Here is a 19,965-nt window from a genome sequence, read left to right as displayed (position 1 = left end):
TAGCTTTGGGACTTGAACTTGACCTCAGAGGGCCTCTGCTCACAGGTTTGGCTGTCCAGACCCATCGCCCCAGGGGGCAACAGAGACAGGCAATGTACAGGGAAGGCCCATGAGCTTTCAAACAGGCCTTAAAAGGTTTCAGCCAGCTTTTCGTTAAGCACACTGTGAGCTGGGCTATATATTGTTTTAACTGCTGCTGGTTTTAATTGGGTTGTTTCTATGTATATTTAAGACTTATTTCAAGTTTTTCATGTTTTACGTAAGCTAGATTGGGAGGAGGACTTTGCCTATAAATACTAAATTCTGGAATGAATGAATGAAACTGTCCATCTTTAGGAGATCTAGAAACAATGGATCTTCAGAAGAAATGTCAATGCAGCCACATAGCCCTACAGAGAGTTTTAAAGTTGTCCTTTATTGTTAGTAGAAACAGTCAAGCTGAGTAGTTGCTCTGTGACATCCTTCCAGTGTCCTTTCTCATGAAGGACCTGCTCTGGAACCCGTCACAGAATGGAAGGGCCTTTGGACCTGGGCTCACAGCTTCAGCCCACTTGCAATGTTTCCAGGGCAGGTGTTGCAACCCCAGGTGTGGAAGAAACAAAGATCAGTGAAAATGGAAGCCAAGTTTCCTATGGTCCCCACAATCTCCAGGGAAAAAGCAGCGCTTGACCAAAAAATGGATGGATTTGGAAATCAAGTATTCAGCCCAAGTCATTTTCCATTGTGAACTCCACAGACCAGCTTAAGAGATTCTGAAGGGGGTGGGGGGGAGTAACATTCTGCTTTTGAGCACTCTCAATGCACCCTCAAGTCACAAATAATTCACTCTTGTCCTTGGTTGCACCCAGGTTGCACCATCCTTGAGTAGCCACCAGCGATGATGGAGACCCCTCTGTTTCATGCAGAGATTGCCTGAAGTCACAGACACTATTTTCACACACACCCCATGCCTTTCAGGGCACACAAATGTTCCCAAATAGAAACCCAGAGTAGAATTTCCTAGAAAGTCCCTGAGGTACTTGCCACATTTGGGAGAGTGCTGTATGAGCAGAACTTCTTTCAGTTGTGACTGGCAATCCAGGGGAGAAGTCCAGATGCTCAAGACAAGAATTGCCCCAGGCCCCCCACCAGTGTGCAAATGCAGCAGTAGAGAACGGAGAGAAACGAGAGCATGAAGAACTCTCTCAAAAGGTCACAGCGGATGAAGGGCTTCCTGCTGACAGGGCCCGTCCTTGGTGCACTTGTGAAGGAGAATGCTGGCTAAGGATGGGGGCTGGAGGAGGGGGGCAGGCAGCCTTTGGTCAGAGAGAGTCGAATGAGCCACCGGGCTTTGATGACTATGGCTATGAGTTGGCTATGAGTGGGCACCCTGGTCCTTCCAACATACTTTCCCTTTTCTGCAGGACGTTTTTCGGTTGTGCTTCCCATGCTTGCTTTCAACCTCATCAATCATGGCAGTGATGGTGGATATCATTTCTTGAATGGACAGTGTCCCTGCTCTGTACAGTTCAAGGAGCTCTTGCCTTTTATCTTGAGGGACATACTTAGAAAACAGAAGATCCAGCACACACACCTTTTGCCCCTTGTACTCTCCGGCAGTCACGTGGACCATAGTTGTCCTCAAGGATTTCCTCAGCTGCTGCTGCCGTGCATGTGAATCGACGTGTTCCTCCGTGAGGCTGCCCTCCGCACTTGCTGACTGATCTCTGTCACACTTTTCCATTTTGGTGATGATGTTGGTGAGAATGCCGATCAGTTCCTGCACAGAGAGCGCTTTGGCTTCACATTTGTTTAGAAGTTCCTGCTTCTTCTCCTCTGAGATGTATTTGGAGGAGAGAAGATTCCAGCAAGACACCATCTGCCCTTTGAACTCTCCAACTGGCACCACAAAACTCTCAGAGCGTAGCATGTTTTCCAAAGAAGAGGAAGGGGAGAGGCAAACGTTCTCATCTCTTTCTGGCAACCGTGTCTCTTGGTTTGGACTTGCAACACATCCAGGGTCAGTGACTTTCTCCTCCTCTGTTCTGTTGATGATTGAAGTCACGACGGTTTCCATTTGGTCAATGGTGAGGATGCCAGATTGGTACAGTTGCAGCAGCTCCTTCCGTTTCTCCTCAGGGATATAATGAGAATGGAGTAGATCCCACAGTGATATATGGGGCTCATGGAATTGACCAATGGATACGTTGACCAGTCTGGATTTCAAAGAATCCTGTGTTTTCTCTTGGTCTTCTGCCTGAGAAGCGTCAAGTGTTCTGGGTGGTTTAATGTCTTCAGTGGGAGTTTCCTCACTTCTGCATGGTGTGCCACTACCCATTGCGGGTTCTGTAAGAAGTGTAGTGATGCTTTGAATACTTTCTTTAACGCTTACTGTTGGTGCTCCATGTCTATGTACAATCTCCTCTTTCCTGATATTAGAGACAAACCGTGAAAAGAAAGGATCCCAGACGGAAGCCTTTTGACCATGGACTTCTCGTATGGTGACATCAATATTTTTAAGGCGCAAGGTGTGCTGGAGAAGGTCATAGTATGATGACTCTGGAGCTTCAGTATCCTTTTGCTCAGTTGTGTCACTGCTAAGATGTGAAGTCCTCTCCGGATGCTCCTCAGTTTTAGTGACAATGGAGGTGGCAACAGTTTCTACTTGGTCAATGGTGAGGATACCAGATTTGTACAGCTTCAACAACTCCTTCTGCTTCTCCTCAGGGATGTACTTGGAGTGAAGGATGTCCCACACAGAAAGTTTCTGTCCACGGAACTCACCTGTGGTGACTTCCACCATTCGGGATTTCAGAGCTTTTTCCTTTTCTTCCCATTCCAGAAGTGATGCTTCTTCTGTCCCCGATGAAGACATGTCAGCAGCTGATAGATTATCTGCTGAAAATTTATTACCTTGCTCTGACATTTCAGTAATAAGAGTAGAAAGAACAGCTGCCAATTCCTCAGGAGTAAGTTGACAATTTCTATATATGCTTAGAAGCTCTTCTCTTTTGCCCTCTGAGATGTACTGAGAGAAGAGGAGGTCCCACAGGGAGACTTCTTGCCCCTGGAACTCACCCACATGCAGGACCACAGTGTGATTCCGCAAGGGCTCTTCCCAGCTTTCCGAGGGCGCGTGGGATGCTTCCTTTGTTTTCTCCTCCTCTGTTTTGTTGACGATGGCGGTGACTACAGTTTCCATTTGGTCAATGGTGAGGACTCCAGATTTGTAGAGTTGAAGCAGCTCCTTCCGCTTCTCCTCAGGGATGTATTTGGAGTGGAGCACGTCCCACACGGAAACCTCCCTTCCATGGAATGCGCTTGCGGGGACTTTAACCTTCCGGGATTTCAGAGCCACTTCCTTTTCTCCCAGTACTGGCGCATCCATCTCCTGTTCTTCATCATCATCATCCTTCTCCTCCTCCTCCCGTTCAGGGTCATCGTTGCTGGGGGTTCTCACTTTAATGTCCAATTTCCTACTTGTGGCTTCCTTTTTGGTGACCAGGGTGGTGAGGACATGGATCAACCGGTCCACTGATATCATCCCTCTCTTGTACAAGTCCAAGAACTCTGCCCTCTTTTCTTCTGTGATATAGTTGGAGAAGAGCAGGTCCCACACAGTGACCGTCTGGCCTCTTTGTGGTCCAGCAGGCATTTGGAGGGTTGTGGACTTCAAGGTCTTCTGCCAGTTCTCTTCGAAGGATGGCTGAGCAGTGTCTCGCTTTGGTGATGTTGCTTGAGGGGTACGTGGAGCGGGTTCATGGCCCGTCGGCTTGGCGTTCCTTTCCTCTGTCTCGGTAACGGTGGTAACGAGGATGTGGGTGATCTCCTCAAGGGTTAGGGTGCCAGCTTTGTACTGCTTCAGCAGCTCCATCCTCTTATGCGGAGAGATGTATCTGGAGAAGAGGAGGTCCCAGGCGGAGACGTCTTGGCCCTCGAAGAGGCCCACGCCAACCCTGGCCTTGGCAGACTGCAGGGCCTTCCTCGTGCTGTCGTTCAGATAGAAGGAAAAGGAGCCCTTGTCCAACACTTGCAGCATCAACAGACCGGTCTCAGGATCGGGGAGACACCTGTGCCGGAGCTGCAAGTAGGTGAGGTTCTCGTGGGTGTTGGGATCAAAGAAGCCCTTGGTGTCATCGGAGGGATCTGAGAGGACGCGGTTCATTTCCTCGTCAAAGAAGCCCCGCTTGTATGCTACGTTGACGGGCAGGCGATGACTTTGCACTGGGTCGATGATGCCGCCAGTGGCGATCTGAGCCTCCAGCAGGCGGATGCCGTGATCTTTGACGATGAGGCCTTTCTTCATGGCCTGGAAAAGGGAGATCTTGTTCCCCGTGTAGGGGTCGTTGTATCCGGTCACGGCTCTCTCTGCAGAGAGAAGCTTCTCCTTCAGCTCGGCACCCACCAGCTCGGCAGAGACAGCTTCGTCCACAGAGAGCTTCTCGTTCTTCAGAGGGTCCGTGATGAACCCCGTGGCGGCCTGGGCCTCCAGCAGCACCAGGGCGGTGCCCGGCCTCAAGAAGCCTTTCCACATGGCTTGGTAGATGGTCATCTTCTCTGTCTTGGAAGGGTCTGAGCGGGACGGCACCAGAACTCCGGCAATGCAGCTGGTGCCCTCCAGGTATCGCTTCACCGAATCTCTTTCCGTGACCTCTTCCACAGTTTTGGTTCCGTGCGTGAGCTCAGAGAGTGTTTCCTTGTCAATGATTTCCGAGTTGAAGAGCTCCGAGGCTGTCACCTGCTTCCTGAGCCCGGAGAATTTCAGCTTGTTGCTCTTTTCCTCCATCTCCTCAATGAGGATGCTGATTCTTCGGACGAGCTCCTCACTGGTCAAGGATCCTGCTCGGTACTTCTCCAGGAGTTCCTGCCGTTTGTCTGCGGTCACGTATTTGGAGAAGAGAAGGTCCCATGCGGACTGCCTGTGGCCTTGGAACTCGCCCGACGGCACCTCCACGGTCACCCGGCGCAAGGCACTTTCTAGTTCTTCCTCGCGAGAGGAAGCTTCTCCATCTCCGCCGTGGCTTCCTCCTGTCTCTGTGAGAAGAGGGGCCAGTGTGACGATCATTTCCTGAATGCTGAGGATTCCCGACCGGTACTTTGTGAGGAGCTCCTCTCTCTGGGCTTCTGGAACGTATTGAGAGAAGAGGAGGTCCCACAGGGAGACTTCTTGCCCCTGGAACTCACCCACATGCAGGACCACAGTGTGATTCCGCAAGGGCTCTTCCCAGCTTTCCGAGGGCGCGTGGGAAGCTTCCTTTGTTTTCTCCTCCTCTGTTTTGTTGACGATGGCGGTGACTACAGTTTCCATTTGGTCAATGGTGAGGATGCCGGATTTATAGCATTGAAGCAGCTCCTTCCGCTTCTCCTCAGGGATGTATTTGGAGTGGAGCACGTCCCACACGGAAACCTCCCTTCCATGGAACGCGCTTGCGGGGACTTTAACCTTCCTGGATTTCAGAGCTGCTTCTTTTTCTCCCAGTACTGGCGCATCCATCTCCTGTTCTTCATCATCATCATCCTTCTCCTCCTCCTCCCGCTCAGGGTCATCGGTGCTGGGGCTTCTGACTTTAATGTCCAATTTCCTACTTGTGGCTTCCTTTTTGGTGACCAGGGTGGTGAGGACATGGATCAACCGGTCCACTGATATCATCCCTCTCTTGTGCAAGCCCAAGAACTCTGCCCTCTTTTCTTCTGTGATATAGTTGGAGAAGAGCAGGTCCCACACAGTGACCGCCTGGCCTCTTTGTGGTCCAGCAGGCATTTGGAGGGTTGTGGACTTCAAGGTCTTCTGCCAGTTCTCTTCGAAGGATGGCTGAGCAGTGTCTTGCTTTGGTGATGTTGCTTGAGGGGTACGTGGAGCGTGTTCATGGCCCGTCGGCTTGGCGTTCATTTCCTCTGTCTCGGTAACGGTGGTAACGAGGATGTGGGTGATCTCCTCAAGGGTTAGGGTGCCAGCTTTGTACTGCCTCAGCAGCTTCATCCTCTTCTGCGGAGAGATGTATCTGGAGAAGAGGAGCTCCCATGCGGACTGCCTGTGGCCTTGGAACTCGCCTGACGGCACCTCCACGGTCACCCGGCGCAAGGCACTTTCTAGTTCTTCCTCGCACAAGGATGTTTCCCTGCTGGGACTGTAGGGAGCTTCTCCATCTCCACCGTGATTTCCTCCTGTCTCTGTGAGAAGAGCGGCCAGCATGACGATCATTTCCTGAATGCTGAGGATTCCTGAACGGTACTTTGTGAAGAGCTCCTCTCTCTGGGCTTCTGGAACGTATTGAGAGAAGAGGAGGTCCCACAGGGAGACTTCTTGCCCCTGGAACTCACCCACATGCAGGACCACAGTGTGATTCCGCAAGGGCTCTTCCCAGCTTTCCGAGGGCGCGTGGGAAGCTTCCTTTGTTTTCTCCTCCTCTGTTTTGTTGACGATGGCGGTGACTACAGTTTCCATTTGGTCAATGGTGAGGATGCCGGATTTATAGCATTGAAGCAGCTCCTTCCGCTTCTCCTCAGGGATGTATTTGGAGTGGAGCACGTCCCACACGGAAACCTCCCTTCCATGGAACGCGCTTGCGGTGACTTTAACCTTCCGGGATTTCAGAGCCACTTCCTTTTCTCCCAGTACTGGCGCGTCCATCTCCTCTTCATCATCATCATCATCATCATCCTTCTCCTCCTCCTCCCGTTCAGGGCCATCGTTGCTGGGGCTTCTGACTTTAATGTCCAATTTCCTACTTGTGGCTTCCTTTTTGGTGACCAGGGTGGTGAGGACATGGATCAACCGGTCCACTGATATCATCCCTCTCTTGTACAAGTCCAAGAACTCTGCCCTCTTTTCTTCTGTGATATAGTTGGAGAAGAGCAGGTCCCACACAGTGACCGTCTGGCCTCTTTGTGGTCCAGCAGGCATTTGGAGGGTTGTGGACTTCAAGGTCTTCTGCCAGTTCTCTTCGAAGGATGGCTGAGCAGTGTCTCGCTTTGGTGATGTTGCTTGAGGGGTACGTGGAGCGGGTTCATGGCCCGTCGGCTTGGCGTTCCTTTCCTCTGTCTCGGTAACGGTGGTAACGAGGATGTGGGTGATCTCCTCAAGGGTTAGGGTGCCAGCTTTGTACTGCTTCAGCAGCTCCATCCTCTTATGCGGAGAGATGTATCTGGAGAAGAGGAGGTCCCAGGCGGAGACGTCTTGGCCCTCGAAGAGGCCCACGCCAACCCTGGCCTTGGCAGACTGCAGGGCCTTCCTCGTGCTGTCGTTCAGATAGAAGGAAAAGGAGCCCTTGTCCAACACTTGCAGCATCAACAGACCGGTCTCAGGATCGGGGAGACACCTGTGCCGGAGCTGCAAGTAGGTGAGGTTCTCGTGGGTGTTGGGATCAAAGAAGCCCTTGGTGTCATCGGAGGGATCTGAGAGGACGCGGTTCATTTCCTCGTCAAAGAAGCCCCGCTTGTATGCTACGTTGACGGGCAGGCGATGACTTTGCACTGGGTCGATGATGCCGCCAGTGGCGATCTGAGCCTCCAGCAGGCGGATGCCGTGATCTTTGACGATGAGGCCTTTCTTCATGGCCTGGAAAAGGGAGATCTTGTTCCCCGTGTAGGGGTCGTTGTATCCGGTCACGGCTCTCTCTGCAGAGAGAAGCTTCTCCTTCAGCTCGGCACCCACCAGCTCGGCAGAGACAGCTTCGTCCACAGAGAGCTTCTCGTTCTTCAGAGGGTCCGTGATGAACCCCGTGGCGGCCTGGGCCTCCAGCAGCACCAGGGCGGTGCCCGGCCTCAAGAAGCCTTTCCACATGGCTTGGTAGATGGTCATCTTCTCTGTCTTGGAAGGGTCTGAGCGGGACGGCACCAGAACTCCGGCAATGCAGCTGGTGCCCTCCAGGTATCGCTTCACCGAATCTCTTTCCGTGACCTCTTCCACAGTTTTGGTTCCGTGCGTGAGCTCAGAGAGTGTTTCCTTGTCAATGATTTCCGAGTTGAAGAGCTCCGAGGCTGTCACCTGCCTCCTGAGCCCGGAGAATTTCAGCTTGTTGCTCTTTTCCTCCATCTCCTCAATGAGGATGCTGATTCTTCGGACGAGCTCCTCACTGGTCAAGGATCCTGCTCGGTACTTCTCCAGGAGTTCCTGCCGTTTGTCTGCGGTCACGTATTTGGAGAAGAGAAGGTCCCATGCGGACTGCCTGTGGCCTTGGAACTCGCCCGACGGCACCTCCACGGTCACCCGGCGCAAGGCACTTTCTAGTTCTTCCTCGCGAGAGGAAGCTTCTCCATCTCCGCCGTGGCTTCCTCCTGTCTCTGTGAGAAGAGGGGCCAGTGTGACGATCATTTCCTGAATGCTGAGGATTCCCGACCGGTACTTTGTGAGGAGCTCCTCTCTCTGGGCTTCTGGAACGTATTGAGAGAAGATGAGGTCCCACAGGGAGACTTCTTGCCCCTGCAACTCACCCACATGCAGGACCACAGTGTGATTCCGCAAGGGCTCTTCCCAGCTTTCCGAGGGCGCGTGGGAAGCTTCCTTTGTTTTCTCCTCCTCTGTTTTGTTGACGATGGCGGTGACTACAGTTTCCATTTGGTCAATGGTGAGGACTCCAGATTTGTAGAGTTGAAGCAGCTCCTTCCGCTTCTCCTCAGGGATGTATTTGGAGTGGAGCACGTCCCACACGGAAACCTCCCTTCCATGGAATGCGCTTGCGGGGACTTTAACCTTCCGGGATTTCAGAGCCACTTCCTTTTCTCCCAGTACTGGCGCATCCATCTCCTGTTCTTCATCATCATCATCCTTCTCCTCCTCCTCCCGTTCAGGGCCATCGTTGCTGGGGGTTCTCACTTTAATGTCCAATTTCCTACTTGTGGCTTCCTTTTTGGTGACCAGGGTGGTGAGGACATGGATCAACCGGTCCACTGATATCATCCCTCTCTTGTACAAGTCCAAGAACTCTGCCCTCTTTTCTTCTGTGATATAGTTGGAGAAGAGCAGGTCCCACACAGTGACCGTCTGGCCTCTTTGTGGTCCAGCAGGCATTTGGAGGGTTGTGGACTTCAAGGTCTTCTGCCAGTTCTCTTCGAAGGATGGCTGAGCAGTGTCTCGCTTTGGTGATGTTGCTTGAGGGGTACGTGGAGCGTGTTCATGGCCCGTCGGCTTGGCGTTCCTTTCCTCTGTCTCGGTAACGGTGGTAACGAGGATGTGGGTGATCTCCTCAAGGGTTAGGGTGCCAGCTTTGTACTGCTTCAGCAGCTCCATCCTCTTATGCGGAGAGATGTATCTGGAGAAGAGGAGGTCCCAGGCGGAGACGTCTTGGCCCTCGAAGAGGCCCACGCCAACCCTGGCCTTGGCAGACTGCAGGGCCTTCCTCGTGCTGTCGTTCAGATAGAAGGAAAAGGAGCCCTTGTCCAACACTTGCAGCATCAACAGACCGGTCTCAGGATCGGGGAGACACCTGTGCCGGAGCTGCAAGTAGGTGAGGTTCTCGTGGGTGTTGGGATCAAAGAAGCCCTTGGTGTCATCGGAGGGATCTGAGAGGACGCGGTTCATTTCCTCGTCAAAGAAGCCCCGCTTGTATGCTACGTTGACGGGCAGGCGATGACTTTGCACTGGGTCGATGATGCCGCCAGTGGCGATCTGAGCCTCCAGCAGGCGGATGCCGTGATCTTTGACGATGAGGCCTTTCTTCATGGCCTGGAAAAGGGAGATCTTGTTCCCCGTGTAGGGGTCGTTGTATCCGGTCACGGCTCTCTCTGCAGAGAGAAGCTTCTCCTTCAGCTCGGCACCCACCAGCTCGGCAGAGACAGCTTCGTCCACAGAGAGCTTCTCGTTCTTCAGAGGGTCCGTGATGAACCCCGTGGCGGCCTGGGCCTCCAGCAGCACCAGGGCGGTGCCCGGCCTCAAGAAGCCTTTCCACATGGCTTGGTAGATGGTCATCTTCTCTGTCTTGGAAGGGTCTGAGCGGGACGGCACCAGAACTCCGGCAATGCAGCTGGTGCCCTCCAGGTATCGCTTCACCGAATCTCTTTCCGTGACCTCTTCCACAGTTTTGGTTCCGTGCGTGAGCTCAGAGAGTGTTTCCTTGTCAATGATTTCCGAGTTGAAGAGCTCCGAGGCTGTCACCTGCCTCCTGAGCCCGGAGAATTTCAGCTTGTTGCTCTTTTCCTCCATCTCCTCAATGAGGATGCTGATTCTTCGGACGAGCTCCTCACTGGTCAAGGATCCTGCTCGGTACTTCTCCAGGAGTTCCTGCCGTTTGTCTGCGGTCACGTATTTGGAGAAGAGAAGGTCCCATGCGGACTGCCTGTGGCCTTGGAACTCGCCCGACGGCACCTCCACGGTCACCCGGCGCAAGGCACTTTCTAGTTCTTCCTCGCGAGAGGAAGCTTCTCCATCTCCGCCGTGGTTTCCTCCTGTCTCTGTGAGAAGAGGGGCCAGTGTGACGATCATTTCCTGAATGCTGAGGATTCCCGACCGGTACTTTGTGAGGAGCTCCTCTCTCTGGGCTTCTGGAACGTATTGAGAGAAGAGGAGGTCCCACAGGGAGACTTCTTGCCCCTGCAACTCACCCACATGCAGGACCACAGTGTGATTCCGCAAGGGCTCTTCCCAGCTTTCCGAGGGCGCGTGGGATGCTTCCTTTGTTTTCTCCTCCTCTGTTTTGTTGACGATGGCGGTGACTACAGTTTCCATTTGGTCAATGGTGAGGATGCCGGATTTATAGCATTGAAGCAGCTCCTTCCGCTTCTCCTCAGGGATGTATTTGGAGTGGAGCACGTCCCACACGGAAACCTCCCTTCCATGGAACGCGCTTGCGGGGACTTTAACCTTCCTGGATTTCAGAGCTGCTTCTTTTTCTCCCAGTACTGGCGCATCCATCTCCTGTTCTTCATCATCATCATCCTTCTCCTCCTCCTCCCGCTCAGGGTCATCGGTGCTGGGGCTTCTGACTTTAATGTCCAATTTCCTACTTGTGGCTTCCTTTTTGGTGACCAGGGTGGTGAGGACATGGATCAACCGGTCCACTGATATCATCCCTCTCTTGTGCAAGTCCAAGAACTCTGCCCTCTTTTCTTCTGTGATGTAGTTGGAGAAGAGCAGGTCCCACACAGTGACCGCCTGGCCTCTTTGCGGCCCAGCAGGCATTTGGAGGGTCGTGGACTTCAAGGTCTTCTGCCAGTTCTCCTCAAAGGACAGGTGGACGGTTTCATGTTCTAGTTTTCTCTGTAGGTTGATGCTCTGCTCCTCTTTCTCTTTGATTGTTGATATCAACGTAGCAATCATTTCCTCAATTGTTGTTTTTCCAGATTTGTATAGTCTTATGAGCTCTTGGCTTTTATTTTCTGTAATGTATTTAGAGAATAGGAGATCCCAAAGGGAAACCACTTGTCCTTGGAAATCACCCGTATTTACTCTTGTTGTCGTAGACCTCAAAGTCTTCTTTATATTTTCATCCAAACTGAAGGCAATTGAGGTCTGATCCTGTATTTGAAGCACCATTAGTCCAGTTTCTGTGTCATGAACACACCTCTTAAGCAACTGCATATACGTGAGGTTCTCGTGGGTGTTGGGGTCGAAGAAGCCCTTGGTGTCATCCGTGGGGTCTGAGAGAATTTGGTTCATTTTCTCATCAAAATAGCCCCGTTTGTAGGCCACCTCAACAGGGACACGATGGCTGTTGACTGGGTCAATTATGCCCCCCGTAGCAATCTGGGCTTCTAGCAGGCGGATGCCGTGCTCTTTGATGATCAGATCTTTCTTCATGGCCTGGAAAAGAGATATCTTTTTCCCTGTGTTTGGATCAGTATATCCAGTGACAGCTTTCTCAGCACAAAGGAGCTTGTTGTGAATTTCTCCACCCACCAGCCTGGCAGAGATGGCCTCATCGACAGACAGTCTCTCATTCTTCAGGGGGTCAATGATGAACCCAGTGGCAGCTTGTGCTTCCAGCAGCACCAGAGCAGTTCCTGGCCTCAAGACATTCTTCCACATGGCCTGGTAGATGCTCATCTTCTCGGTCTTGGAAGGATCCGTCTTGGATGGCACAAGCACTCCGGCAATGCAGCTGGTGCCTTCCAGGTAGCGTTTCACCGAGTCGATCTTTGCCACGTCTTTTGCTGTCTGCTTTCCTTCCTCCAGGCTCTTCAGCGTCTCTTTACCTATTATTTCTGCTTTCAGTAGTTCCGAAGCTGTGACTTGTTTCCGTAGCCCTTGGAACCATATGTCTCTTCTATTTTCTTCTTTTTCTTTTATTATGTTCAGAATTTCATCCGTGATGTGCTGCAGAACAGCAGAAGATTCCAGTTTGTATTTTTTAATCAGCTCGTTCCTCTTCTCTTCAGTGAAGTAGCTTGAAGTAAGAAGGTCCCACAGAGACACAATCTGGCCCCTGAATTTCCCAAGTGTTACATTTACTTTGGTGGATGAAAATATATTTTTTGTTATTTCATCTACATAGAAATAGTCCCTCTTGCTCAGCAGCTGTAGGAAGTACATCCCTGTCTCTTTGGTGCACCTGTGCAATAGTTGGGCGTAGGTAATCCTTTCCTGGGTGTTCGGATCCACAAATCCTTTGGTAGCATATTTTGGATCAGAAAGCCGGAGGTAAGTGCCCTCATCCAAACACTCCCGTTTGTAAGCCACCTCCACAGGGATGCGGTGGCCATGCACAGGGTCAATGATGCCACCAGTGGCAATCTGGGCCTCCAGAAGCCTGAGAGCAAGTCCTTTCTCTACGATGCTTTTTTTCATGGCTTGGAAGAGAGATATTTTGTTCCCTGTGGAAGGGTCAGTGTAGCCAGTAACGGCTTTCTCTGCAGAAAGAAGTTTCTCTCGAAGGTCTTCACCCACAAGCCTCACAGAGATTGCTTGGTCAGCGGAGAATGTTTTCTTCTTCAATGGGTCGATGATGAATCCGGTGGCAGCCTGTGCTTCCAGCAACATCAGACCATGCTCTGGGGACAGGACCCCTTTCTTCATGGCTTCATAGATGGTCATCTTCTGCCCTTTGGCTACTAAGACTCCGGCGATGCAGCCTGTTCCCTCCAGGTATCGCTTCACTGAGTCCTTCTGGGCAAGTTGCTGAAGGGCACCAGGCCCCTGGTGAAGCCCATCCAGGGTCTTCTTATCAATGATCTCAGAGTTGAACAGCTCTGCCGCTGACACGTCCCCCCTTGGTCCCTTCACCTTGAGGGCCTGCATCTTCTGTTCCATTTCCTCGATGATAGCAGTGATGGCTTTGCTGAGTTGTTCCAGGGTCAGACCCTCAAACTTGTACTGGCGCACCAGCTCTTTCCTTCTCTGCTCTTGGATGTATGGGGAGCAAAGGAGGTCCCACATGGAGACGGTTTGGCCTTTGTACCTGCCAATGTGCATCTGCATCGGTTGTGCTTGCAGGAACTTTTTGGTTGCCTCGTTGATGTAAAAGTACCTTCCACCCCTTTTGACTATTTGCAGCATGTACAGTCCAGTCTCTGGATCTTGGGTGCATCGTTCTAGAAGCTGCAAGTAGGTGAGATTCTCGTGGGTGTTGGGGTCAAAAAAGCCTTTGGTATCATCTGTGGGGTCCAAAAGGACCTGGTTCAGTTTTTCATCAAAGTAACCTCGTTTGTAAGCTACTTCTACGGGGATGCGGTGGCTGTGAACAGGGTCAATGATGCCCCCCGTGGCTATCTGGGCCTCAAGGAGACGAATGCCATGGCTTTTCACAATGAGCCCTTCGTTCATGGCCTCAAAGAGGGAGATCTGTTCTTTTGTGTAGGGGTGTGTGTATCCTGTCACAGCTTTTTCTGCACTCAGCAGCTTCTCGTAAACCTCTCTTCCAATCAGCCCGCCTGCCAGCGCTTCATCTACTGATAACTTCTTGTTTCTCACTGGGTCAAGGAGGAAGCCAGTGGCAGCCTGGGCTTCCAGCAGCACCAGAGCTGCCCCTGGCCGGAGGAGACTCTGTCTCATGGCCTGGTAGATGCTCAGCCTCTCCTGGCTTGGCTGTAGAAGGACTCCAGCGATGAAGTTGCAGCCCTCAAGGTATCGGCTGACTGAATCCATCTTGGTGACTTCCTGGACAGTTTTCTTCCCCTCTCTCAGTTCGTCCAGAGTTTCCTTGTCTATGAGCTCCGACTGGAAGAGGTCGCTGGCTGACACCTGTTTGCGCAGGCCCTTGAAAGTGAACCTCTTGCTCTGCTGCTCGGTGTCTTCAATGATCTTGGAGGCAGCCACTGCAATCTCATCAAGGATCTCAGCATTCCCCTCTTTGTAGGCTGCCACCAGCTCTCTCCGCTTGCTGTGGGTGATGTACTCAGAGTGGAGTAAGTCCCAGAGCGAAGCCTCTTGGCCTTTAAACCGCCCAATGTTGACACCGACAGTGACAGATTTCAGCACTTCCATGGTCTGCTGATCTGCATAGAAAATGGCCTCTTCCGAGAGAGGAAGCAGCAAGTGTCCTGTCTCGGCATCCCGGACGCACCTCTCCTTCAGCTGCTGGTAGGTCAGGCTTTCCTGTGTGTTGGGGTCAAAGAAGACGCAGGTGTCGTCACTCTGCTGAGAAAGGGTCTTGTGCATTTCCTCATCGTAGAAGTTGTGCTTATAGGCTGCTTGGAGAGGAAGGTGGAGGTGGTGGATGGGATCGATGACCCCTCCAGTGGCCAGCTGTGCCTCAAGCAAGGGGATGCCAGCCGTGGTGGAGATCAGCTCCTTCCGGATTGCCTGATACACCGAGATGGGCTTCCCTGAGTAGGGGTCAGGATAGCCTGTCAGGGCCCTCTCAGCCTGCAGTAGCTGCTCCACAAGTTCTTCACCCACAATGCCAGCTTTGATGGCCTCTTCTGCTCCAAGCCTCTGGTTGGTCACGGGGTCAATGATGGATCCTGTCGCTGCCTGGGCTTCCAGAAGCCTTGCCCCTGTGCCTGGGAGAAGGAGGCTCTTCTGCATGGCTTGGTAAATGCTCATTTTCTCGTTGGAGGCCTGAATGAAGACCCCAGCAATGCTCCCAGTGCCCTGCAAGTATTTCTTCACGCTGTCCATCTCAGACACTTCTCTGGCTGTCCTCCTGCCCTGAGCCAGCTCTCTGAATATCTTTTCCGAAATGATGCCAGTATCCAGAAGCCAGACTGCGGGAACTGCACCTCTCAGGCCTTGGAAAGTGACCTGGCTTTGAGCCTTCAGTTCCATTTCCTTGATGAGTTCCTGGACAAGGTTGACCAGCTGCTGTAGGGATATTGCCTCAGACCTATACTTCTCCAGGAAGTCTCTTCTCTGCTCCTCCGTGAAGTAGCCAGAGTTCAGGAGCTCCCAGAGGGAGACCCTTTTGCCCTGCACATAGGTCTCCCTGAAGAGCTGCTTGATCTGCTCATCTGTGGTGGCAGGAGAAGCTGCTTGCGGCAGAGGTAGCAGGTGGACGCCAGAGGCTTCATCCTTCTGACACTGATCTATCAGCTGGCTGTAGGTCACCATCTCCTTTCTGTCCAGAGTGCTGAAAGTTTTGGCACCACTGCTTGGGTTGGAAAGTGTTTTGCTGAAGTCCTCATCCAAGTAACCTTTTTTCTGGGCAAATTCTACTGGGACATAATGTCCGCAGTGCGGATCAATGACACCCCCCGTTGACAGCTGGGCATCCATCAGCTGCCTGGCTTGTTTGTCGGCCACAAGGCCCTTCTTCATGGCTTGGAAGAGGGAGATCTTCTTGCCTGTGAAAGGATCCTTGTAGCCAGTGACAGCCTCTTCTGCCCGTTGGAGTTTCTCGTAGAGCTCGGGGCCAACAAGGCCTTCCTTCACAGCCTCATCCAGGCCGAGTTTTTTATTCTTCACTGGGTCAACGATGAAGCCAGTGGCTGCCTGTGCCTCAAGTAAGGGCACGGCTACCCCTGGCACCACAATGTTCCTCTTCATGGCTTCGTAGAGACTCACTCGTTCGTTGGAGGGCTGCAGCACGATGCCTCCGATGCTCCCAGTGCCATAGAGGTATTTCCGGACAGAGCCCATGCGCAGAACCTCCTCTGGGCTCACAGCTCCCTCCAGCAACCTTTCAAAGAGGGTCCTGTCGATTATGCCCATCTCCATCAGGTGGTAGGCAGTGACGCGGCCCCTTATGGCTGGGAACTGGATGCAGGCCCATTTCTTCATCTCCTCCTCCAACATGAGCCGGATTTTCTCCAGGGTGACCTTCTGCAGGGAATAATGGTTGAATATTTCCCTCCTCTTGCCCTCGCTGAAGTACTCGGAGTTCAGCAAATCCCACAGGGAGACCCTTTGCCCTTGGAAGCGCCCGTATTTCACAAAGACCGAGGAGCCCCTGAACGCTTGCTTGGTGGTGTCGTCAATGAACCGCGGCTTCTTGCTGTTCAGCGGCAGGAGGCAGAGGGAGGTTGAGGGCTCTATGATGCACTTCTCCTTCAGCTGCAGGTAGGTCAGGTTCTCATGGGTGTTTGGGTCAAAGAAGCCCTTGGTGTCATCACTGGGGTCCGAGAGAATCATGTTCATCTTTTTGTCAAAGTAGCCCCGTTTGTAGGCAACTTCCACAGGCAGGCGATGGCTGTTGATGGGGTCGATGATGCCCCCCGTCGCTATCTGTGCTTCCAGCAGGCGGATGGCATGGTCCCTGATGATCAGATCCTTCATCATAGCCTGGAAGAGGGAGATCTTTTCTCCTGTGTAAGGATCCCTGTAGCCAGTGACAGCTTTCTCGGCAGTCAGGAGCTTGTCGTAAACGTCTGGGCCAATTACGTTGGCCTTCAGGGCCTCGTCCACAGAGTATTTCTTGTTGGCTGCAGGGTCAATGATGTAGCCTGTGGCAGCCTGAGCCTCCAGGAGGATGAGGGAGGTCCCTGGCCGCAGGAAGCCTTTCCTCTTTGCTTGGTAGATGCTGATCTTCTCCTGGGAGTCGGGCAGGAGCAGCCCACTGATGCTGCCCGTCCCTTCCAGATACTTCTTCACCGTGCCCATGCTGACAACATCTTTGGCCAAGGTCTCCCCTTGGGTCAGCTTCTCAAACAAATTCTTGTTGATGATGTCTGAGCTCAGAAGCTGGGCGGGCGTCACCTTGTCCCTCAAGCCCTCAAAGGTGACTCTGGAGTTGGCAACGGCTTGCTGGATGGTGTGAGAGACTTTGTCAGCCAGTTGCCGAGCGGAAAGACGCCTAGAGCAGTACTGCTGGATGAGGTCGGTCCTCTGCTCTCCTGTAAAGTAGTCTGAGAAGAGGAGCTTCCAGAGTGAAACCTGCTTCCCCTTGAATTTCCCACAGGACACAGACACAGCCATGTTCTCTAGAGCAGACTTTGTGTTGTGGTTAATGAAGGAGTGCTCCCTTCCATGGCCTCCTGTGAGAGGCAAGAGGCAGAGACCCGTGTCTGGATCTGTGACGCATCTCAAGAGCAGTTCTGCATAGGACAATTTCTCCTTGGAGTTGGGCTCAAAGAACCCACGGATCTCATCTGTGGGATTGCAGAGGAGGCTCTCTGTGTCCTTGTCTAAGTGGCCCCGCTGACAGGCCATCTCCACAGGAAGCCGGTGATGCGTGTGGGGGTCGACAATGCCTCCAGTGGCAAACTGGGCATCCAGCAGGAAAATGCCAGGGTCCCTGGGCACAAGGCCCTTCTTCATGGCTTGAAACAGAGAGACCGTCTCCCCAGTGAAGGGGTCTTTGTACCCTGTGACTGCTTTCTCTGCTGAAGACAGTTTCTCATGGAGCTCTGGCCCAACAACTCCTGCGCGGATGGCAGCATCGGCCGTGAACTTCTCGTTCCTTACAGGGTCTATCAAGCATCCTGTGGCAGCCTGAGCCTGCAGGAGAATCACAGCTGTGCCTGGCACTAGGAGGTGCTCCCCTAAAGCCTGGTACAGACTCTTGCATTCATTGGTGTGCAGCAGTGCCACACCAGCAATGCTCTTTGTCCCAGAGAGGTACCCCTGAACAGAGTCCATCTCCGCCACTTCCTGCGCCGTGAGCTCCCCGTCATGGAGGGCTTTGAACATGGCTGAGTCAATGATTCCAGAATCCAGGAGCTCATGGCTGCACACAGACCCTCTCAGCCCAGGAAAGGAGATTTTCAGTGGCAGCAAGAGCAGGCCTCTAGTGTGGTCACAAATGCACCTTCTCATCAGCTCTGTGTAGGTGACCTTCTGGTTGTTGTTTGGGTCCAAGAAGCCCTTGGCCTCCTCGTTCTCAGGGTCAGAGAGGAAGTTGCTTAGTTTCTCATCAAGGTAGCCCTTCTCATAAGCCTCTTGCGGAGGGATGCGGTGACCAGTGGCTGGCTCAATGGTGCCCCCAGTGGCTAACTGGGCATCCAGCAGATACAGGCCCTGTTGCTTTCCAAGGAGCTCTTTCTGCAAGGCTTGGTAGAGGGAGATCTTCTCCTCTGTATAAGGGTCTGTGAAGCCCTTTGCTGCTCGCTCTGCGCAGAGTAGCTTCTCCTTCATCTCCAGCCCTACCAGTCCCATCTCCAGGGCCTCTGCAACAGAGACCAGCCGCTTTCCCGCTAGGTCAACGATGCCACCGGTGGCTGCCTGGGCCTCCAGGAGAGCTGATGCAAGGTCAGGCTGCAGCAAGTGATGCTGGACAGCTTCATTAAGGCTCATCGTCTTGCCAGAAGCAGCCTCCACGTAGACTCCGGCAATGCTCTTGATGTGTGTGTCTGCCTTGGGTGCTGCTGAGGTGCTGCTGGGGGAGATGTAGCCCCCTGGCATGGCTGCTGACCCTGCTTGCCCCTGGGTGCCTGGACCCCTGGCCTCCATGCTGTTTGTGCAGTTGTTCCAAGTCTCCCGCTCCTGGCGCAAGCAGGCGACTCTTCTGCTCCCTTTGCGGGTGGCAAGTGGGTCTCTGCAAGGAGAAGAAAGAAAGGAAACAGTCAGTTGTCATGAAGAGCAGAAAGGAGCAGAAACCTTTTCTCTTTCACTTTCCCCCTGCTAGGCATCCTCTTATAAACTTCTGTTGTGATACTTCTTGCTCTAAACTTCTTTTCTCTAAACTAGTAAGTCCTCAATGCTGCAAACCTTCTCCACAGAGGAACCCTTTTCAGAACCTTTTCCAACTCTACAATATCCTTTTCATGATGTGGTGACTAGACCTGCACACAGTACTCCAAATGTGGTTGCTTCATAGACTTGTATAATGGCATTCTGAGACTGGCAGTTTTATTTTCAGTTCCTTTCCTAAGGATTGCTGGCATGGAATTCCACTCTTGATTCAACCTGAAACCTGAATGGCACCTGCAAGGTGTCCTTGGAATGCACCTTCTACTTTCACGCACATTCCCACGGGGGAGAAACAAGGGTAAACTTCCAAAATACTCCCTGATAATTGAGGAGAGAAAGAAACAGATTTTAAAAGTGGTTCCTCACAACTGCGCACGTCTGCTTTTCCGGTTGTAAGGACACTCCCAGCAATTACGAGCGATAATGGAGCAATGTTGCAACACACCACAAGCAAAAGCTTGGCATGAAAACCAAAACCCTGGTAATAAAAGAGAAAGCAGGAATAAAAAGGCAGAGATTGCAGGAGGGGCCCATGTGGTGTGTGCAGAACCCACCCAGTCCGGTAATAGGAAGCTGGCCTGGGGAGGCCCTCTGCGCTTTGGGCTGGGCCAGCCCCTCTGGAGGATTTGACAGGTGAGATCTTCCTTGGGTACACGGAGTCATTGCACCAGAAACCTGCCCTCAAACAAAGCTGGAACTGAGCCCTTGTCAAGGCCAAGCGGAATAATGATCAGCCACAGCGTATTATCTCACCCCCTGTTGCTTCATGAGATCTCTGTCCCCTTTCAGCCTGGCTGGGGTGGGAAGGAGCAGAGTGGTGAAGGAAGCCCAGACAGGTTTGGCATCCTCCTGAGCCCAGCCCCAGCCGCTTTCAACTTCCCCGCTCCTCTTACATTCTGAGCATTTGCCAAGGTTGAGCAACAAAGGAGGGAGACAAGCCCAGGCGACCCACTTGCCTCTCCCCTCCCCAGCCCAGCCCTGTTCCTCTTGGTGGCAGATAATCCCCATCTGCGCTTGCTTGCACGGAGCCTGGAATGCAGGAGGGGTCA

The 19,965-nt window shown here is 52.6% G+C and overlaps 1 protein-coding gene across 3 annotated transcripts in view; it reads right to left on the bottom strand.

The window, feature by feature from the left end:
* Window positions 1-394: 394 nt before the first annotated feature.
* Window positions 395-19,965, bottom strand: part of EPPK1 (epiplakin 1) — a 38,430-nt gene continuing 18,859 nt past the window's right edge. The window contains exons 2-4 of one of the 3 annotated variants that reach the window (XM_083621751.1): window positions 10,817-18,761; window positions 5,462-8,725; window positions 395-3,370 (exon numbers count right to left, since the gene is read on the bottom strand). In XM_083621751.1, the coding sequence (XP_083477877.1) occupies window positions 1,355-3,370; window positions 5,462-8,725; window positions 10,817-18,676 (13,140 nt within the window). In that variant the 5' untranslated portion in view covers window positions 18,677-18,761 and the 3' untranslated portion in view covers window positions 395-1,354. Of the gene's footprint in view, window positions 8,726-10,816; window positions 18,762-19,965 lie in introns of all 3 variants that reach the window. The other 2 variants (XM_083621750.1, XM_083621752.1) reach the window with 2 other exon arrangements.

Source organism: Podarcis filfolensis, assembly GCF_964270895.1.
Source record: "Podarcis filfolensis genome assembly, chromosome: 7".
NCBI classification, from domain to species: domain Eukaryota; kingdom Metazoa; phylum Chordata; class Lepidosauria; order Squamata; family Lacertidae; genus Podarcis; species Podarcis filfolensis.
Note: the sequence above shows the minus strand (reverse complement) of the source record. Positions and strands in the feature narration are given on the sequence as shown.